At 53.8% G+C, this 18,444-nt stretch overlaps 1 protein-coding gene across 5 annotated transcripts; it reads left to right on the forward strand.

Annotated features, from left to right (window-relative positions):
* The first annotated feature begins 758 nt into the window (after positions 1-758).
* CCDC134 (coiled-coil domain containing 134) lies at positions 759-16,739 on the forward strand. 5 transcript variants are annotated; one of them, XR_006653844.2, is made up of 8 exons: positions 1,006-1,201; positions 2,471-2,602; positions 3,436-3,557; positions 3,780-3,864; positions 5,787-5,968; positions 6,264-6,335; positions 13,009-13,194; positions 15,366-16,739. XR_006653844.2 is itself a non-coding variant. In XM_024579415.2 (7 exons), the coding sequence occupies exons 2-7, from the start codon at positions 2,500-2,502 to the stop codon at positions 13,132-13,134; spliced, it is 690 nt and encodes a 229-aa protein (XP_024435183.1). In that variant the 5' UTR covers positions 759-793; positions 2,471-2,499; the 3' UTR covers positions 13,135-16,739. The 5 variants fall into 5 exon arrangements, 4 of the variants coding, with proteins under 4 accessions (XP_024435183.1, XP_024435181.1, XP_071077199.1 ...); XM_024579415.2 differs by lacking the exon at positions 1,006-1,201 and adding an exon at positions 759-793 and having other exon boundaries at positions 13,009-16,739; XM_024579413.3 differs by lacking the exon at positions 1,006-1,201 and adding an exon at positions 768-888 and having other exon boundaries at positions 13,009-16,739.
* Positions 16,740-18,444: the final 1,705 nt, after the last annotated feature.

An 18,444-nucleotide genomic window follows, 5' to 3' on the forward strand; every position in this document is an offset into this window, starting at 1 on the left:
CCAGTGGAGGTGGAGAGAAGTAATTTCCAGGCAAGGAAGCTGAGCAGATCGAATCCTTCTCAGCCTTCCTAGCTGAGCGGAACTGTACCAGCCCACCCCTTCCCTGGCTAAAGGAGGTCCTCTGTGTTCTTTTAACGGCCCTCCTTGGAGCTTGTATACCCACGCGTGCGGTTCTTTTAATGTCTTCGCTGCATAACTGCCCGCTCCCATTCCGCGCTCAGCCCACGGGGCCTGTAGCTCCTTTCTAGAATACCTGCCTGCAAGAGCCCCAGTGCCAGGAACTGACCCTGCCAAAAGTGGTTTTAACTCCGTCCTAATGAACCGACAGGGAAGCCCCGGATACACAGGATTTAGAATTTGGTGGGCCGGGGGGGCGAGCGGGGGATGCGCCAACTCCGCACTGCTGGTTACTTAAAAAAAAAAAAAAAAAAAAAGTGCGAGTCACGACGCACTAAACTGATTTTGCCGAAACCCTGTCAGATGACAAAACAGTTTCGGGGAGGGCGCCCGGCCGGGTCAGGGCCCCACTTTGCTGACGCACTTTCTACGTTGGGCGCCGTGAACTTCCTCCAATCCGATCTTTACCGATCCCCGCGCTGCGGAGCTCCACGCGCCGGAGCCCCCGCGCAGTGTGGATGAAACAAGGTTTCAGAGAACCTCACACATGAACAGCCCGAAAGTCCGGCTGGGCGGAGCCGGAAGTGAGGTCACCGTCGTCGGCGTCGCGGCCCGCGCTCATTGGCCAGGAGTGGCGCGGTGGGCGGGACGGCGGTCCTGGAGCTACAGCTCACGGGTACTGTGGGGTTCCACTCATTTGCGGGTGTCCCGGCGGACCTAAGAGCCGCATGCCTAAGGCCTACGGCTGCCCTTTCCTGCAGCCCTGGCCTGGTAGGTGGGGGTCGGGTCCCGGACAAGTAGGCTCCCAGGGGTGGGGGGCAGAGAGCGAGGGCCCTCGAACCGGCGGCAGGCGGTGGGTGTTAAGATTCTCCTCTTCCTTTTGGAAAGATTCCTCTCCTCCCGGAGCCCTTAAGGCTGGAGTCAGTAACCGGGGTCTGCGAGCCCAGATACCTGGCTCAGGCCTGGCCCACCACAACCACGCTACTCTTGCAGAATGGGTTCAGAGTAGTTCACGGAACTGGCAAGAGCTCTAGCGACGCACGTGCGGGGAGCAGGATTGGGAGGCCGGAAAGTGGAAATAACGGTAGGGAAGGCAGACCCTTCCCCTCGCAGTCTGTTTTTTTTCGGCTTTTCTTTACCACTCTTCCCCTGCTTCAGTCATTATCGGCTGTCTGATAACCCCCAACCCCCAGGTTCTCTTCTATCCTGTGTGCAGTTCCCTTGAGTCTTGGATGTGACATTGGAAGGGAGGGGCTTCTGGGTGAACTTGGACTACTTTTCATTCTCTCGGTTTCAGTTACACCACCTGTGTGTGGTGGGGGTGGTTCTCTGGGTGACCTCTGCAGGATCTCACCGTCAGTAACTGCACATCTCTCCCTTGAGGCAGGTGTCCTGGTAGAAAAGTGACCTGCTCTGGGATAGTCTATGCTCGTTTAGACTCTTGGTTTGGCCTGGGAATAGTTGAGTGACTGGGCAGTTACCTAACTTTTCTGTGCCTTGGTTTCCACGTTGGTAAAATTGAGCCCCTGTCATCTGAAGCTGAGGCCTTATCTGACCACTGTATTTAATATTGCACACAACCAACTTCCTCTCGTTCTTCTGTGCTTGTTTTACAAGTTTATTGGTTATCTCTTACTCCTACTAGGGAAATAACTACAATGAGTGCAGGGAATTTTATCTTATTCTCTGGTGTATTCCTAGCTCTAAAACAGCGACTAGAACATTGTAGTTACTCAATAAATAATCGGAGCATGTTGCCTGAATAGGAATAGGTGTTGCTTGTGGTGCCTATGGTCCAGAGTGAGTAGCATCCCTTCTACCCCAAGACTGCCCTGCTTTCCTTCCTGCTGTGTGTCCCTTCCTTTCTGAAGGAAGTCAGGAAAGGAAGGAAACACCGAAGTTTCACACCCCCTCTGTCTGCCTGGGCCTCCTTGACCAGGTACCTTCCCGGGAGGCCAGGATGGAGGGCAGGGGGTTGAGAAGGAATGATATTGACCAGCCCCTTATCCCTATTTTACAGTGAGGAAGCTGAGGCTCAGAGAGGAAGAACAATTTGCCCAATGTTCCACAGTCAGGAAGAGCCAGGGCTCCAGCTCAGAGCTCCAGGCGCTGACCCCTGTGCTCTCAGCCAGCATCCCTGCATCGCTGGCATTTATCTTCCTCCCTCCTGCCTACTATCCCACGGTCTTTATTCTGTCTGCTGGCCACAGGCCCTGGGCTAGGGACTGGGGCTCCAGGGCTTCCCAAAGTTGGGTTCTTGGTACTTGGAGGCTATGCCATGTCAGGGGAAGTTGCCGTTCACCTCCTCTGTTTTACAGAACACCAAACTCCAGGTCTCACTTCGTTTCTCTAGGTTACTTGGCTAGCTCCAGGGTCGTGGATATGGACCTCTTTCAGTTCCTGGTCTTCCTGTTTATCCTGTTGCTGTCTGGGGCAGGAGTCTCAGGCTCCCTGAGGACCTCCCTAGACCCCGGCCTGGAAATCTGTATCCTTTGGCGTTGGAGTTCATGAACTGTGCCTGAGGGGTCTATAATGAGGTCTCTGGCACAACCTCTTGGGGCATCCTAGGGATGGATCAGGCCTAGCTGATGGGAACAAGGGAGAACAGGTAAGGAATTCTCATCAAACCTTGATCAAGTCCACTGTCTTCTGAGTCTCAGTTTCCCTATTGTGTTCAATGGAGAAGGTAAGGTACATCACTCAGAGCCATGAGGGCTCTAAGAATTGTACATATGTGTCTAGCACCTTGTGGGTGAGACCCTGGGCAGGGACTCAGGCGCTGGTAAACTGGGCCATCTCCTCTGGGCCAAGCCTTGGGGACATAGAGATGAGCCAGGACCAGTCCCTGGCCTTGAGGCCTTCATAGCTTCACATCATACTCTGTGATCAGTGCTTTGATTTAGAATGTGGGAGAAACACTCTGCTCTGGCTTTTGAACTGTATCTTGAAAGAATAAAAACTCATAGAGAAGGGTTGGGGACATAGTGTGCAGTGTGAGCAGAGGAGCGGAGGTTCTGAGAATGGCGGTGGTTGTAGGAGTTGGCAGAAAGACTGTAGGAAGGAGTGGGCAGGGGCCAGGTCCTGAAGGGTTGTGTTTGGGCTCTTGGGCGTGGGATCCTTTGCGAACTGGACAAATGATACATTGCAGGATGCGAGGGCTTCCCAGTTTGTTACTTCCGTGGTGGGGCTGGGCCTCAGGCATGGGCATCCGTGGCCTTTGCAGGTATTCGCTGGTCAGGAATGGGCCCTCTGGGTCGTGACCACTGGATTATCCAGGCAGGAGTGTTGGTGCCAGCTTCTTAACCTAATGCTGCCCAGACAAGAAGCTGTTTGAGGTGAAGCGGCGGGAGCAGCTGTTGGCATTGAAAAACCTGGTCCAGCTGAATGATGTCCACCAGCAGTACAAGATCCTTGATGTCATGCTCAAGGGGCTCTTTAAGGTGTGTACAGGCATGGGGCAGCCCATGGCAGACCTAGTGTTTAATCTGGGAATCTTCGTATCTCTTTGATCAACTGAAGGATGAGTAGGAGTTCCTTAAGGGGATGGGGTTCAATGGGAGAACTGTGTGCACAAAAGATCTGAAGTAGGGTTTAAGTAAATGGGGCCACTGCTGGTCTGTGAGGTGTCTGCAAAGCCACTCAGCCAGGTGGGGTTCCCTCAGGTGCTGGAGGACTCCCGGACAGTACTCATCACTGCGGACGTGCTGCCAGACGGGCCCTTCCCCCAGGATGAGAAGCTGAAGGATGGTACAGTCTTCCCAATCTCTCTGTCTCCTCCCCACCACCTTGACCTTCTCTAGTTGTTCCTTCCCTTCTGTGTTTGTCACTCTTCTTTTCCCTCTGGTGTTCCCCTTTGGTGGGTAGGCACTTAGTATTTGGTTCTCCAAGAATTCCTGGGCTTCAGAGCCAATTTCTATGTCCCTGATACACATGTGTTCCTTGGTCCTGTCCTGTGCTCAGGGCAGGGGAACCAGGGAGGAAGTTCTGCCCACTCCCACTCAAGGGATCCTTGCCTTCTCCACCAGCCTAGCCCTAAGGGCACAGGTGGCAAACCCAAGGCCCTCAGGCTGGATCCGGCCCTCCGCCTTGTTTTATCTGGCCTGGTACCTTGTTTCTGGTACCTTGTTTCTACTCGGCGGCAGCGCCAAGCTCCTTGCCCCTAGTTAAGGAGTAGTTACATTTATACAGTCCTAAAATTACATTCGGCCCTTTGAAGGCAACCACGAGGCTGATGTGGCCCCGGTGAAAATGAGTTTGACACCCATCCCTAAGCGGGTAGAGAAGACCAGGGTTGTTCCCATTCACAGGAGGAAAAACAGGCCTATTGAAGTGACTGGGCAGTGGGGATCACTCCTCATGGGGCAGTGGGGGACACTCTTTACTACTGTTCTGAAAGCCTCAACCCCCTTAAGTTTTTATTTGACACTACTTGGGACAAACATCGATAAGTAAGGTAAAAGAATATTCTGTGTCCCTTTGTCCCCTCTTCCAAGAATTTCTCTCCAGTGGTAATTTTTCCAGTAACTGGTAACATTTTAACAGTAAAATGTCTTAGATTGCACTAAGAGAGGTTGGAAGTAGCCTTTATGTAGTCAGTGGTGGATGCTCTTACAGATATCTCTCATCTCCACTGTAACTGAGGAAGTTATGTATATCTTAGCTCTTCAACCAGGCTGACTCCTGAGTTCAAGATTCTTCTAAAGCCCTGGGGTCTGCCGCCACTCGTCTCAGACCCAGCTTGGCGTATCTTTGGAAGAGTCTGCTTATCTCTGTGTGTGGCCCGGCCTGTGCTGGAGGGCTGTCTGGGCCCGATCTCAAACAGGAGCTGCCGCCAGGGCTGGGTCTACACTTATTCTTCATGCTAGCCTGGCTCAGGGGACCTGCCATCATGATGGATGCTGAACTCAGTCTGAACTGACCTATTAACCAGAGGAAAGATATTAGTGGGGAAATTGGTGAAATTCAAATGAGGTCTATGGGCGTATTGTATCGATGTTAATTTCCTGGTGTAGACTGTTGTATGGTGGTTATGTGAGATGGTAACAATAGAGGAAGCCAAGTGATGGAAATTTGTGGTGTATTAGGTAAGTCTAAAATTATTTCAAAATAAGTACTTAAGCCTTTAAAAGAAAATAAAGCTGGAAGAACATTTTTAAAAGACAAACCCTGGTGTGTTTCCTGGCCATCCCACCAGACCTGAAGCCTCACTGACACTGCGGTTGTGCTAACAGCAGGCTCTGGACATTTGGGTACCAAGTTGGGGGGAGTAGGCCCCAGCAAAGCCTCACGTGACACCTCTGCTTCCCTGTGCAGAATGACACCCACCTCTCATCCCCACAGCGATGAATCCTCTAAGCCATGAGATACAGGGAGAAGAGCAGGGCATTGGTGGTCAGACCGGGGTTTGCAGCCCAGATTGCCACTCGCTTTCTCCCGTGTAAAATGGGAATAGCTGCCTCATCTCCCTCTAATGGTGGTTTGAGGATTCAGTGATCTGGTGGACATAACGTCCTTAGCACAGAGCATACCTGTGGACAGCAGGCATTGGTGCCTTCTCTGCTTAGTGGGCCTGGTGGGCTTGTCTCCATTCCCTGGGAGGTACCTGGGGCTGGCCAGGAGGGCAGTAGAAGGGCATTTGCCCTGGGCACTCATCAGGGTCTTCTCACCAGCTTTCTCCCAAGTGATGGAGAACACAGCCTTCTTTGGTGACGTGGTGCTGCGCTTCCCAAGGATCGTGCACCATTACTTTGACCACAACTCCAACTGGAATCTCCTCATCCGCTGGGGTATCAGCTTCTGCAACCAGTCGGGTGTCTTTGACCAGGGGCCCCACTCACCCATCCTCAGCCTGGTAAGGACTGGGGTGGAGGCGGTCCGGAGCCCCGTCTCCCAGTGTCCCGTGAGTCTTGCAACTGCCTGCAGCTGGGCCTGAATGTCAGCCCTTGGTTGTGTTTCCTGTGATCAGCCTCAGGGCACCTCAAGGTGCCATGTTAAGGGGTTCTGTGCTGACTTCTGTCCCTAGGGGTCATCCCCTGGCCCACATCTGCCCAAGTCTTGGGCCCTGGGTTCCAACGTGGAGGGAGTGCCTCACGGGTGAGCAAGAGGCAGGAGAAGGCAGAGGATGACTAGCTTTTCCTCATCTGCAGATGGCCCAGGAGCTGGGGATCAGCGAGAAAGGCTCTGACTTCCAGAACCCGTTTAAAGTAGATCACACAGAGGTGAGCTGTGGGGGCTGTGGCCACGACTGTCTGCCTCTGCTGGGCCGCGGGAAGCCAGGTCCTGCAGGGGTTGGGGTGCCTGGGGTGGGACATGAGGGTCTTAGACTTGGAGCCAGACATGCCCGGATCTGGGTCCAGGAACCATCATTCACTCACTGATGCCTGTGGGCTGCCTGTTTATTCATGGGACGGGGACCCCAGCTGTGGGGCAGTCAGAGGCTGTGAACATACCCTCCTCCATATGTAGTAGACACCCCACAGCAGGTGCGTGTGAGGGAAGCCGGGGAGGTCAAGCCATGCTTTTCTCTGTCACAGAGTCTCTGATCACCCAGCGGGCCTCTGTCCTACATTCTCGCACATGTGTCACCCTAGGGGGCTGAGGTGGGCTCTGAGGGCTGGAGGCTGTGGGGTAGCATGACAGACAGGGGCACACACAATAGAGGAGAGGAGAGGATCATAGGTGGCTGGGGGCCAGAAGGGCGGGAAGGAAGGGCTGAAGAACTGGGCTCGTCAAATCACAAGCTCACCTCTGGTGCAAGAAGGGGAGGGGTGTCAGGGTCCGTGAGAGGCCTCAGATTTTACACCCTGCTTGCAGGCTAACGAGCCAGCCTGCTCCTGTTGCATGGGTACTGACATGTCAGAGACATCAGAATTTACTACATTGTCCAGAGTAAGGGCTTGGTCACGTTGGTCCCCCTTGTTCCCTGAGTCCCACAGCGGTGACATGGAGGGACCCAGGTAGATGCTACACAGGCAGTGGGTTTACATCGTAGCCGAAGAATACCACGCTTGGGACATTTACCGCTTTTTAGTAAACATTCAGGGGGCGGGATGTGGGAAAGACACCTCCTCATCCTTCAAGGTTCTCTGCAAACACAATCTCGAGGAATGGCCCAGGTACAGAGTGGTCAGGGCTTTGCATTCTTGGTGCACCCAGCCAGAACATGCAGGGACGCGCAGGGCTACGTGGACTGCCTCCCCCACAGTCAACCCTGCATGTCGTGGCTTAACTCAGACTTCTCCATGAATGTGCTGTTCAGTCTCTTAAGTTGACCAATAGAGGCTAGGACCAAATTTGTTCAATTTGTCTCCAACTGCATTTAGTTAAGGCTTCTGTCAACACGACTAAGCAGCAGGATGAGGCCGGCCTGCAGTACTGATCTCAGCCATGTGCTCCAGGGTCCTGGACTCAGCCAGCTGCGATCAGTTTGGGGGGAACTAGTAGGTCTTACTCGAGACAGTCAGATGTGGTCAAAGGCCAATCTCTATCCATTATCACCACCCAAGAGTTTAGACTGACTTGCTTGTCTTTCTTGTTATTGCCAGTGATGACAAGGGCAGTAGATGGACCTGCAGCGACCCTCAACCCTGGTGGAGAGATACTCTGTGGCCCACTGTCTCCCACACGTTACACTGGATGTGGGCCCCCATTACATTGTTTGGCTGAATCCCAAGTGTCACTGCGCAGTTGTAGCCTCAGTTGCCCTACCTGACAGAACCCCGGGCCACTCAGGAGTCAGGAGAAGGGGAGGGGTTTGGATCGGGCAGACTGAAACGAGGGTATACTGGCCTGTGTGTCTGCACAGGGTCGCTTAGGAGCTGCCATTGATGGCGTCAGGCACACTGGGATAGTTCAGTACTGACCATGTCCCCGGCAGGTTTTCTATCACGTGCTTGAGAATGACACATCCAGCAGGTGGTCAGATTGTCATCTGCAGCTGCTCCTTGGTGAGGGCAGACCCTAGGACTGTTTTGCCAAGGGGCAGTGCTGGATCTAAGGCACAAAAAGGATGAATTGTTCTTCCCATTTCCTCGGACCTAAGGCATTATCCTAGATGCTGGGATTATTGCTACAAAATTGGGGTGTCACATCCAGCCATCCCCCAGTCTCACCTAGATCTTTGCCCAGAAGGGTCAGATGTCAATGAGACAAGGGCATTTTACAACATTTTCAGAGGCATAGCATATCTCCATCTTGGGCCACGTGGGCCACGGTGGGGGGACTTGGCAAGGAATATACTCAACCAATGGTCATTATCCTAATGACCTGGGGCCATACTGTTCCAACCTGGGACTCCGGGTCGTCAGACTATAAGTGCAAAGTCAGTTTGTGGTACAGTGATGCCTGCACGTGGCAGACTCAATCCGCCGCTTGATTCCGTCGGTCTTATCAGGGAAAGGGCCTCACCGTGGGCATCTACGTGAGGGACCCAGACTGTCCGGATGTCACCCACGATTTGTTTATGCATTTAATAGCCCCAAAAAGGGATGGCTGTCTTCAATCTGCCAGTCTGTAGTCTTCTGGGCGGCAGACCAAATGGTAGGACACTGACAGCAGCTAGTAAAAATACAACACGCCTGGTCACAAAGAGCGTTGACTAGGCAAAGGTGACAGCTTTCATTCAGATCATTGTCTGGCTGGCCTTTGTGGCAGCTGGTCTTTCATTGTTGCGAGGGCCAATGGCTCTGCTGCCCATAGACAGGCATGTCAGGGATCCCCCACTCCACTCCCAGGTTGGTGACTCGCTAGGACTCTGTGTACAGTCACATTCACAGCCATGATTTGTTACGGTGAAAACCCACCAACCAAAACCAGCAAAAGGGAAAGGCGCAAGGGCGAAGTCTGAGAGAAACCAGGCACAAGCCCCCGTCCCCTCCCAGTGGGTCATAAGGCACACTTAATTCCCCCAGCAACAAGTTGTGACAGCACGTGTGAAAGTTGTCTATTGGGAAAGCTCATTAGAGACTAATGCCCAAGGTTTTTATCGGGACTGGTCAGGCAGGCACCCTCTGCCTGGCACAGACCGAAATTCCAAACTCCCAGGAGGAAAGCAGACGTTCAGCATAAACCACAGCTCACGCCCAGTGAGCTGCTCTTGTCAGTCAGAGTGGTGGGAGCCCTCCCAGAGTCCCAGTTCCCAGCCGCCAGCCACAGGCCACCTTGGAATTAGGCCTTTCAAAGAATAGCAGCGAGGTAGGCTCTGCTAACTTTTCTGCACCCCATTGGCTAGTAATTCAGCTGAACTGTCAGTGTACAGGGACTGAGTATTTAGTGTAACTTGTGAATTTAGGGTCCTGTTGAGCCAGTGGCTTTGTCACCCCTTCATGTAAACCCAAGATGACATATTTTGCCAAGGCTGCTTATGGTAATCACATCCTGTTAAATGGTCCCGGTGAGGAACAGTCAGTTCTGGGTTCTTGGTGTACCTGGCAAGAACACGCAGGGATGCATGAGTCCACAGCAGATTGCCTTTCACAATGCGGAGCGCCCACAGGGATGCTGTATGGCTGTGATGCTGGCTGTCCTCACCCTGCAGGTCATACATAGGTGCCCCATACAGGTAGAGGGTGAGAACGTGGGCCTCAGAGAGAGTGGGCTCCAGGTAGGTTTAGTTTAGTTCATCGTAATGTGCTCACTCTGCTTGCACAGAACCAGAGCAGCAACATGCTTTCCCTACTTCTCATCGTCTGGGGACAGCCCCAAGGTTTTACACATTAAAAAAAATTTTTAATTTACTGATTTTAGAGAGAAAGGGGGAGAGAGAAAATTGCTTTGTTGTTCCACTTACTTAAGCACTCATTGCACGCTTCTTGTGTGTGCCCGGACCAGAGATCAAACCTGCAACCTTGGCATATCAGGACGATGCTCTAACCAACTGAGCGAGCCAGCTAGGGCTTACACACTTTAGATACCCAGCATGGACCCATCTACTGGCGTAGCCCAGGCTTGCTCAGCTCCCGTCATGCACTTTCTCCACTAGTGAGTGTTCCAGGTGCCTCCCCCACTGTATGCAGCTATCACAAGCTCTGGCTTGTGTCAGGCTGAGTGCTGGCCATCGTTCCTCTCCAGAGGGGTGGCCCTCTCCCTGCCCTTCAGATGCTGATAGTCTAACAGGGAAAGAGGCGGAGAAACACAGTCCCAGTCCAGCATGATCACTGTGAGTGGAGGAGGGAAGTGATGAGCGTGGGACCCCTGAGGGGGCCTGGCCCAGCCTCTGCTGGTACGTGGTGAAGGCTGTGGGAGAAGTAAAAGCTGCCAGGTGTACTCAGGGAAGACCTTCCAGGCAGAAGGACTAGCTTAAACAAAGGCTCAGAGACACGGCCCATTCCTTCATTCCACATTTACTGAGCGCCTACTGACTCACTGCCACTAGAGAAACAGACTAGCCCTGCTCTCGCTGGCTGGGAAGGACATTCTAGTTGGAGGAGACAGACGGTCAATAAAACATAGACACTATGAGAGGTGGCGACCATGGCTGTGGAGAAAAATGTGGGGGAGAAAAATGTGGTTAAGGAATCCCGGGGTAGGGTGGAGGTACAGTTGCTATCTTGCATGACGGGATGCAGAGGGTCTCAACAAGAAGACCGGAAAGAAGTGAGTCGGCATGTCATCAGGGGTGGGGGGAGAACTTCCTTGGCTGAAGGAACAGCAAGTGCAAAAGAGTTGGAAGCTTGTTTGGAGGGGTGGGGAGAGCGAGGAGGGGAAGTCAGAGTTGTTGGCCAGGTAACAAGGCCCTTGGAGGGCTTCCAGGAGCCTTGGCATTTACCCTGAGAGACGTGGGCAGCAGGGTGACAGGCTCTGACGTACCCCTTTAAAGGATCCGGCTGCCGTGTGGGGCATAGTCAGGGGGCCAGGGTGGAAACAGGGACACAGGTGAGGGGGCTCCTGTGCTCTCCACGTGGGACTTGGTGGTGGCTTGAACTGGCTGACAACAGTGGGGCCGGTGAGGAATTTGAGATTCTGGTTCTGTTTGAAGGCAGAGGCAGCAGGACTTGCTAAGGAAGCAGATGTGCAGTGAGAGAGAAACATTAAGGGTGACTGGAAGATTTTTGGCCTGAGCACAGGGCTGCCATTTTCTAAAATGAGCAGGCTGGGGGCTGGACTGGGAGCCAGGCTTTGTTCGCGGACCTAGTGAGCATCTGAATGGAGATGTCAGGATGGCAACTGGCCACATGACTATAAATTTCCAGGGAAGGGCTGAAGCTCAGGTTAAAATGTGAGCCACGCATGCAAAGAAAATATCAAAATCCGTGGCCAGGAGGCCATCACTGGTGGTCGGAGGGCAGGGGAGAGGGTCAGGGCAGATGGAGAAGCAGTGGGAGGGCTGAGGCCTGAGATGTGGCTGCAGCTGGAGCTTAAGGGAATGAGGAGGAACTAGCAAAGAGCCCCAAGAAAGAACAGGCAGTGTGAGAGCAATAAACCCGAGTCGTTTCCCAGAGGTCGCATGAAGAAAGTTGCAGGAAGGAGGAGTGATGGGCTCGTCAACCCTGGGGGAGAGGTTAGGAATACGAGGCCTGACGCCCAGCCCCTGGATTTAGCAATATGGAGGCCATCGGAGATCCTCACAAAAGCTGCTTTGGTGGAGGGGTGAGGACAAAAGATTGGATTTCGAGAAGATGAGGGGAAAGGAAGTAGATGCAGGAAGTATAGCCAACCCCTTTGAAGAGTTTGTTTTCCTGGGGAGCAGACCAGTGGGAGAGTAGCCAGAGGGCAGTGTGGGCTGGAGGGGAATTTGAATTTAGTCAGATGGGAGAGACAGGGAGAGACCAGCACTCCTGCATGCCCACGGGAACCACTCATGAGGGAGGAAGGACTGATGGTGCGGAGGTAGGAGGGAGGCCAGGCCTCCATTGCTTGGCAGCACGAAGGGCCCACTTGAGTTTAGCCAGGAATTTAAAGTAGGCATTAGCCAGGCCTCCCGGGGAAGGGACCCTAGAGAGAGATGGACAGTGTTTCTCTCCTGCCCCAACGAGGTCTGGGCTCCCCTACTGAGGCTGAGCCATCTGGGGCTGAAGGGGCCAGGGTCTCTTAACTGGCCTTTCCCCAGCCAGAGCCAGAAGGTATGGGGGGGGGGCCTGAGGGGTCTCCCGGCTCCTCATCTCCCCCAAGAGGACCAGAGTTAACTCGGAGGGGCAGGAGGTAGAGTGTGGTAGGGGAAGCACTGTTAATGAGGACTGGGGTGCTGGAAGGGGACTGGGTGTTGCGGAGCTTGAGTCATGCCAGGCTGGGGGCACATTTGGGACATCTTAATGGAGGTACCAGGTGGGCACCTGGATATGAGGTGCACATTTCAGGGGTAACTGACCATATAGACATAACAGAAGCATGGGTTTGGAGAGAGTTGGGGGAGAAGAGTGTAGGGCCTGGGGTTGTACTTTAAGAGTACCCCAGCTGAAGTCCTCACCCACCTCCCACTCCTGCTCACCCTGTGTTCCCTTTTCATCACCGGGCACCACCCTTTCCATGGCCTGTCAGTTTGACCTGTGATCCACCTGCTTCCTGTGCACTCCCTCACCTAGACAGGATGCATGCTATCTCTTATCCTCCCCAGTGGCTTGCAGCCAGGGCAGGGCTTGGGGGTGTGGTCCGGTGTTAGCCCCGTCACCCTGGGGGGAGTCTGTTTACTATTTCTCTGATGCCAGTGCAGGTTCACACCTCGGCACCTGTCCCTCTGCCTGGAATGTCCTCCTTCCCTCCCCCTGTTTGCTGTCGGCCTCTCGGGACCCAGTAGCCGTTGTCCCCAGGCCCACTGAACCATCGCCATGTCTGCGGGCTCCCTGAGGACAGGGCCTGCGTCTAAGTAGCCTTTCTGTCCCCACAGCCCGCAGTGGCCTAGCTCACAGGAAACTGCTGCCAGCAGACTAAATCAGACCACTCTGCTCTTGCCCTCAGTTCATTTCCAGCGCTGACCCTCTCCAGAAGGCCCTGAGAGAAGAGGAGAAACGCCGGAAGAAGGAGGAGAAGCGGAAGGAGATCCGAAAAGGCCCGCGGATCTCGCGATCCCAGTCTGAGTTATAGGCCCGTTGCAGCCCAGGGTTCAAGAGGCCAGGAGGAAGAGGAGGAGGCAGCATGGCCAAGGTGAAGCAGCGCTGACTGCTTGGTGGTGAGAGCCGCCCCAGTGAGAGGGGAGGTCCTGTTTGCTTGGTCCCCTGGAGCTGGCTTTGAGGACCAGCTGAAGGGACTGGGCTGCAGAGGGCCGGATTTCCTCCCAGGGGCCTCCCCTGGAGGGAGTGTGGAGCGGACCTTCAGAGGACATTATGCTGCAGATCTAACCCTGTGGAATGCTGGGGGAGGTAGGAGGGGTCCAGGGCTGTACCCTCCCAGTGGGTGAGGACTGATGGCCGGCTGGCTGCTGCCCTTCATGGGGAGGTAGCAGAACCAGGCTCTGAGCCACGTGTGGGTGTGCCACACCTGCTGCTGGCTCTTCTGTGTCACTGAGCCACACACCATGAGTTCCAGCCCCCTGCAGAGACACAGTAAAAGCCAGCCAACCCTCTGGGCAAGTCACAGCTGGTTTGGGCCCCAGGTAGCTATGAAGCCCTTTACCAGGCAGGTAGCAAGGGGCCTGGGTTGGGTAACCAGAGGCCCTCAGAGATGCAGTGAGCCCCTGAGAGGATGTTCCCACCTCATCAGGAGAGCCACAGGCCCTCGGGAGATAGGCAAGGAGGGGCAGTGAAGCAGGGCCTTGGCTTGGCCTCTTAATCCCTTCTCAGCACTGTCCTTAAAGGATCAGTGTTGGAAAGGGACAGGAAGTGTCCTAAGAACATGTTTATCCAAGGTGACCTTGGAGCAAAATGATCTCTATCCTCTACTATCTGGGGACAGTCATAGAACAGGCACAGGGAAGTGTTAGCCTGTCCTCTGTGGCAATGCTGGGAGACCCTCAGCCTTTGGGCAGGGGGTAGGGGGACAGCCTGCAGCTCTGCAGAAGGCTATGCTGCAGATGGCAGAGCTGCCCCAAGCTGGATTGGTCAGACAGTGAGCTCTCCAGTTCAGAAGGTATGCAAGCAGAGACCTGTGCCACAGGGCAGGGAAGCCGCAGAGGCTCTGAGTGAGCAGCTGCTCTTCAGTTGTGCTCTTCCCAGGCAGAGGAGGGAGGGGCTCTGGAGGAATTCTAGCTCTGTCTCTTTGACCTTGGCAAGCCAGGGTCTGCCTCTTAACGGGAGAGACATAACTGTCCCTGAACCCACCACCACTACACCACTGCCAGAGCCCAAGGGAGACCCTAGTTTTGTCTCAGCCCATCAGACTTGCTGAGTGAGCCTGGCGCACTCTCGTCTGTGCTGTGGCTTCACTGACAAAATGAATTTGATAATGTCTGAAGTGCCTGCCCAGCCCTTCTCCAAGGCTGGGATCCGGCTTTTCAGTGACAGGTGTCCTTCTCTGATGGTTCTTCATTTGTCCCATAGATTTGCTAAGCACCCACTGTAAGCACAGCCAGAGAGAGGGGCCCAGTCTTCAGCTCTGCCCCATCTGTTACTTTATCCTCCTGGACTCCTCCTTCTACATCTTCAGCCTCTCTCCAACTTGGTTGATATCTTCCTCTCCATCTTCAAATAGTTCCTTGTTTTCCCACCCGACACCTTCAGAGAAACAGCACCACCTACTTCCCCCTCTCTCCTTCCCTTTGCTGCACTGTTGATTGTTGTGGTTACTTGTTCCCGAAACTCCACCTTGAGTCTTACTGTAGGCAGAGCCTGTCCCCCTCCCCTGCTGGGAGCTGTAGAGGCCTGAGGGTTCTGTTTGTCCAGCCTCCTTGCGGCTGGAATTTGGTTCTGTGGCTGAAGTGCCACCAACCAGATACACCAGCCTGTGTGAGTGGTGCTGGTGGAAGCAGTGGCCCCAGGGGGCAGGGGGATTCCCAGTGGCCACACCAGCTCCACGGGTGCCTAATGGTGGCAGCAGTGATGTCCTCAGTGTTGCTTTTAGCGTGGTCTTAGACCTTGTTCCTGTGTTGAGCTTCCAGGCCTGATCTGAGACACCCGTGCAAGTCTGGGAGTTCCCAATATCCCCTAAGGCAGGGCTTCTCAGCAGTGGCGCTGTTTACACTTGGGGCCACATAATTCTTTGCTGTGACTGTGAGGACGGTTGTGTGTATTATTAGGGTATTTAGCAGCATTCTTGGCCTCTGCTCACTAAATCTGTAGTAATCTCCCAGATAGGACAACCAACAATGTCTCAGACACTGCTAGATGTCCCCTGGGGGCAAAGCACCCCTGACCCACCACCCTTCTCCCTCCTTACCACAGCCCCCATCCTCCTCTGCTGACCCCTCATTGCTGCCTGCAGAGGGGTGTTGTTGACAGTTCTTGAGGATCCGCCCAAGCTTTTGGGCCACCGTGTTGTCCTGCTGCTCTGCCCTTGGTCCGAGCCTGCTCTGTCTCTTCCTGATCCTTCTTTCCTCACCTGCGCCTTAAATAAAGAGGTTTTTGTTTTGTTTTGTTTTGTGTTTTGGTGTAGTCTCCCCTGTGCTCTTCTTGACAGCTGCATCCTCTTAACACCACAAAGCTGATGGCACTCGCCCTCTTGCCACCTGATACCCTCAGTCCTTGTGTTTCAGCTTATCCAAAATCAAATGTATTTCCCACCCTAAAGCCTCAGCTGTATGTCAGATCATGGGGGACCTATTCTTGCTCAATCCTGGAGGGAATGATATCAAAACTGAGTCCAGAAAGGTTAGTGGAGGAGGGAGGAGGAGACCAGCTCTGTGAGCAGAGGCCTGAACGTGGAGGCATCAAAAGTAGTAAATGGAAAAACATGCCAAGTTCTCTCTATGACCTCTAGTAAATGCCCAGTCTGTGGTTGGTATCTGGACATAATGGTCATTTAGTGCAGTCCCTTCCTTTCCCAGATGAAGAACCTAGGTTCTGAGGAGTGACTTTTTTTGAGGCTGGCCCACCCCTGGGAGTCCATCTCAGTTCCCCCAGCCATGGCAAGATGCCAGCTCAAAGAGCTGTTCAGTTAGGTGAGATCCGGGGCCAGAGGGAGAATGTCAGTGTTTTGCTGAGGCTGGGTCCAGTGCCATCACCTCTCTCAGTTCTATGGAGCCTTCATTTGGGTCCCCTCAGGCTGCCTTGCTAGGAACCAGGGCCTCTGGGCAGGTCCAGCGGGGAGCTGTGGGAACAGCTGCAGAATAGCTGGTGCTGTGTCCACCTACTCAACCTGATGCTCCTGCAGCCTTCTGTGGGGGGTTACTGAGGCTGGGGGAAGGGTGGGCACTGGAGCAAAGTGAGTCACAGGGTGGGCCAGCAGATGGTCACCTCTGCAGTGTAGGGAGCCCTGGGAGAGCCACTGAGAGGCACAGTTGAAGGTCGCACTGTCCGGCTCAGCGCTGGGTCCAGAAGAGGGTAACAGGATTTGGTTTTCGGTCTCAGGGTGAGACTGGTATAGTGAACACCAGCTCTCCAACATGTAAACGATGAGAACATTCTTGTCTTTTTTCCTCAAAGTAAGACTATTTATGTTATACAAGTTTGTTATAAAAAGTATGCTGAACTATCAAGAAGAAGGTAAAATTCACCCTAAACCCACCATTCCCATAACCATGACTGACACTCAGCTGTTGGGCCTTCCATCCGTTTGCCTTTCGTGTGAGCAAATAAATCCGTTTTTTTCTATTACAATAGCTACCTTGTGGGCACTTACTATACGCCAGGCCTTTCGCCAAGTGCTGCTGGCAGAGCTTCTGCTGCCTCAGGGCCCTTGTCGTCTGTTGCCCCAGCCACACCGTATGTGGTCCTCTCCTCATAATTTTAGGTTTCATCTTAAATGTCAGAGGCCTTTCCTGACAGTCCCACATCAGGTCCCTTGTTAGTTTTGTCACACCTGTTACTTTCCCTTGATCACTCGTACTGCTACTTATTTTTGTTTGTTTGACATCTGTTTTCTCCACTGGCCTGGAAGCTCTCAGAGGGCAGGAACTATTTGCCTGCCACAGAGGTGTTCAACAAATGTTACGAAATGAATGTGCAGATGATCCCTTTAATCCTCACAACTCCGAGGGGGCACTATTTCCATTTTAGAGATGACAAAACTGAGGCTTAGAACAGTCGAACTGCCCAACGTCACACTGCACGAGTGAGTCCCTGTCTGCCTCCCCACAGCTTCTGTGCTCATCAGTCCTGACCACAAAGCAACAGCTGCCTCTCACACTCATAGGGAATATAGTTATCCCTTTCAACAGTATATTGCAGCCCTGACTGGTGTGGCTCAGTGGATCCAGTGCCGGGGAGCGAACAGCCAAGGGGTTCAATTTCCAGTCGGCACATGCCTGGGTTGTGGGCCAGGTCCCCATTTGGGGGCATGTGGAGGCAACCGATTGATGTTTCTCTTGCTCCCTCTCTTTTCCCCTCCCTTCCCCTCCCTCTGAAAACAATAAAATCGTTAAAAAACCCAGTATATTGCAAAAGTCTGTCAATAGCTGTACATTTGTCCACATGTTTAATGATGCCATGGTATTCCATTGTGTGGATGTCATTTATTCATGCAGTCCCTTATTGGGTTTCCTAATTTTCCAGTTACAAAGGACTTCCCTACTTGTTTGAGCACTCGTTCTTTTATTCCGTAGGATAAATCCCTAGACGCTCGCACATTGGTTTTACGTCGTGACCAGCTCCTAGAAGGTGGCAGTGGGGTGCTTGAAGGAGTGGGAACCTGTGGGTCGGCTGTGCGTCAGAATTCCTGCGCAACTTTAGGAACATGCTCATGCCGCACCCGCCGCAGGAGGCTCGTGGTAGCCCGGGCACTGGCATCTTTTTAAAGGTCTGCAAGCGGTTGAGGTACCCGGGATGAGACCCGGAGGAAGAAGCGCATGGTCGCGGCAGGTGCGAAGGCGCAGAGGTGGTCAGCGCGCCCCCTACTTGGACAATTCGTGGTCCACGTGGAGCCTCTGTTTCCGTCTTTGTAAGGGGAGTGGGAGGAACGGGGTTTGAAGGGTCTCCGGACTGTTCCGGGGCCCAGCGTTCAGGGTCAGGACCGATTCCACTCGCTGTCCCAGGCGGGAAGTGGGGGGGGGGTGTCGCTGGGAAGATGACGTAATGTGTTCACAGCTTGCTCGGGGACCGACTGGAGGGCGGGGGTGGCGAGTGTTAACTCTGCAATTCCCGGCGGGTGCATGGAATAGCTAGAGGAGCAGGCCTGACGGAAAGGAGAGCGGCTCCTTTAAACCAGGGGAAGGAGGTTGGGCTGAGGACCAGGAGGCTTCTGTTCGCATTCGCTACCACACCGCGAGGGGAGGGATTTCGCTATGCAAATCTGAGCTGCTGATCGCTGACGCACAATCACCCCACGCGCGGCTTTGCGCGTCGATTGGTCGTGACGAGCCTGGTC

This window comes from Desmodus rotundus, chromosome 3 (assembly GCF_022682495.2).
Source record: "Desmodus rotundus isolate HL8 chromosome 3, HLdesRot8A.1, whole genome shotgun sequence".
Classification (NCBI taxonomy): Eukaryota; Metazoa; Chordata; class Mammalia; order Chiroptera; family Phyllostomidae; genus Desmodus; species Desmodus rotundus.

What these genes read in the sequence shown, in the direction of transcription:
- CCDC134 (XM_024579413.3), top strand. Translation starts at nt 846, where the DNA reads ATGCCTAAGGCCTACGGCTGCCCTTTCCTGCAGCCCTGGCCTG. An exon ending in AGACCCCGGCCTGGAAATCT is followed by an intron (nt 2,603 to 3,435) that starts GTATCCTTTGGC and finishes AATGCTGCCCAG; the next exon opens with ACAAGAAGCTGTTTGAGGTG. An exon ending in TTAAAGTAGATCACACAGAG is followed by an intron (nt 6,336 to 13,008) that starts GTGAGCTGTGGG and finishes TCTTGCCCTCAG; the next exon opens with TTCATTTCCAGCGCTGACCC.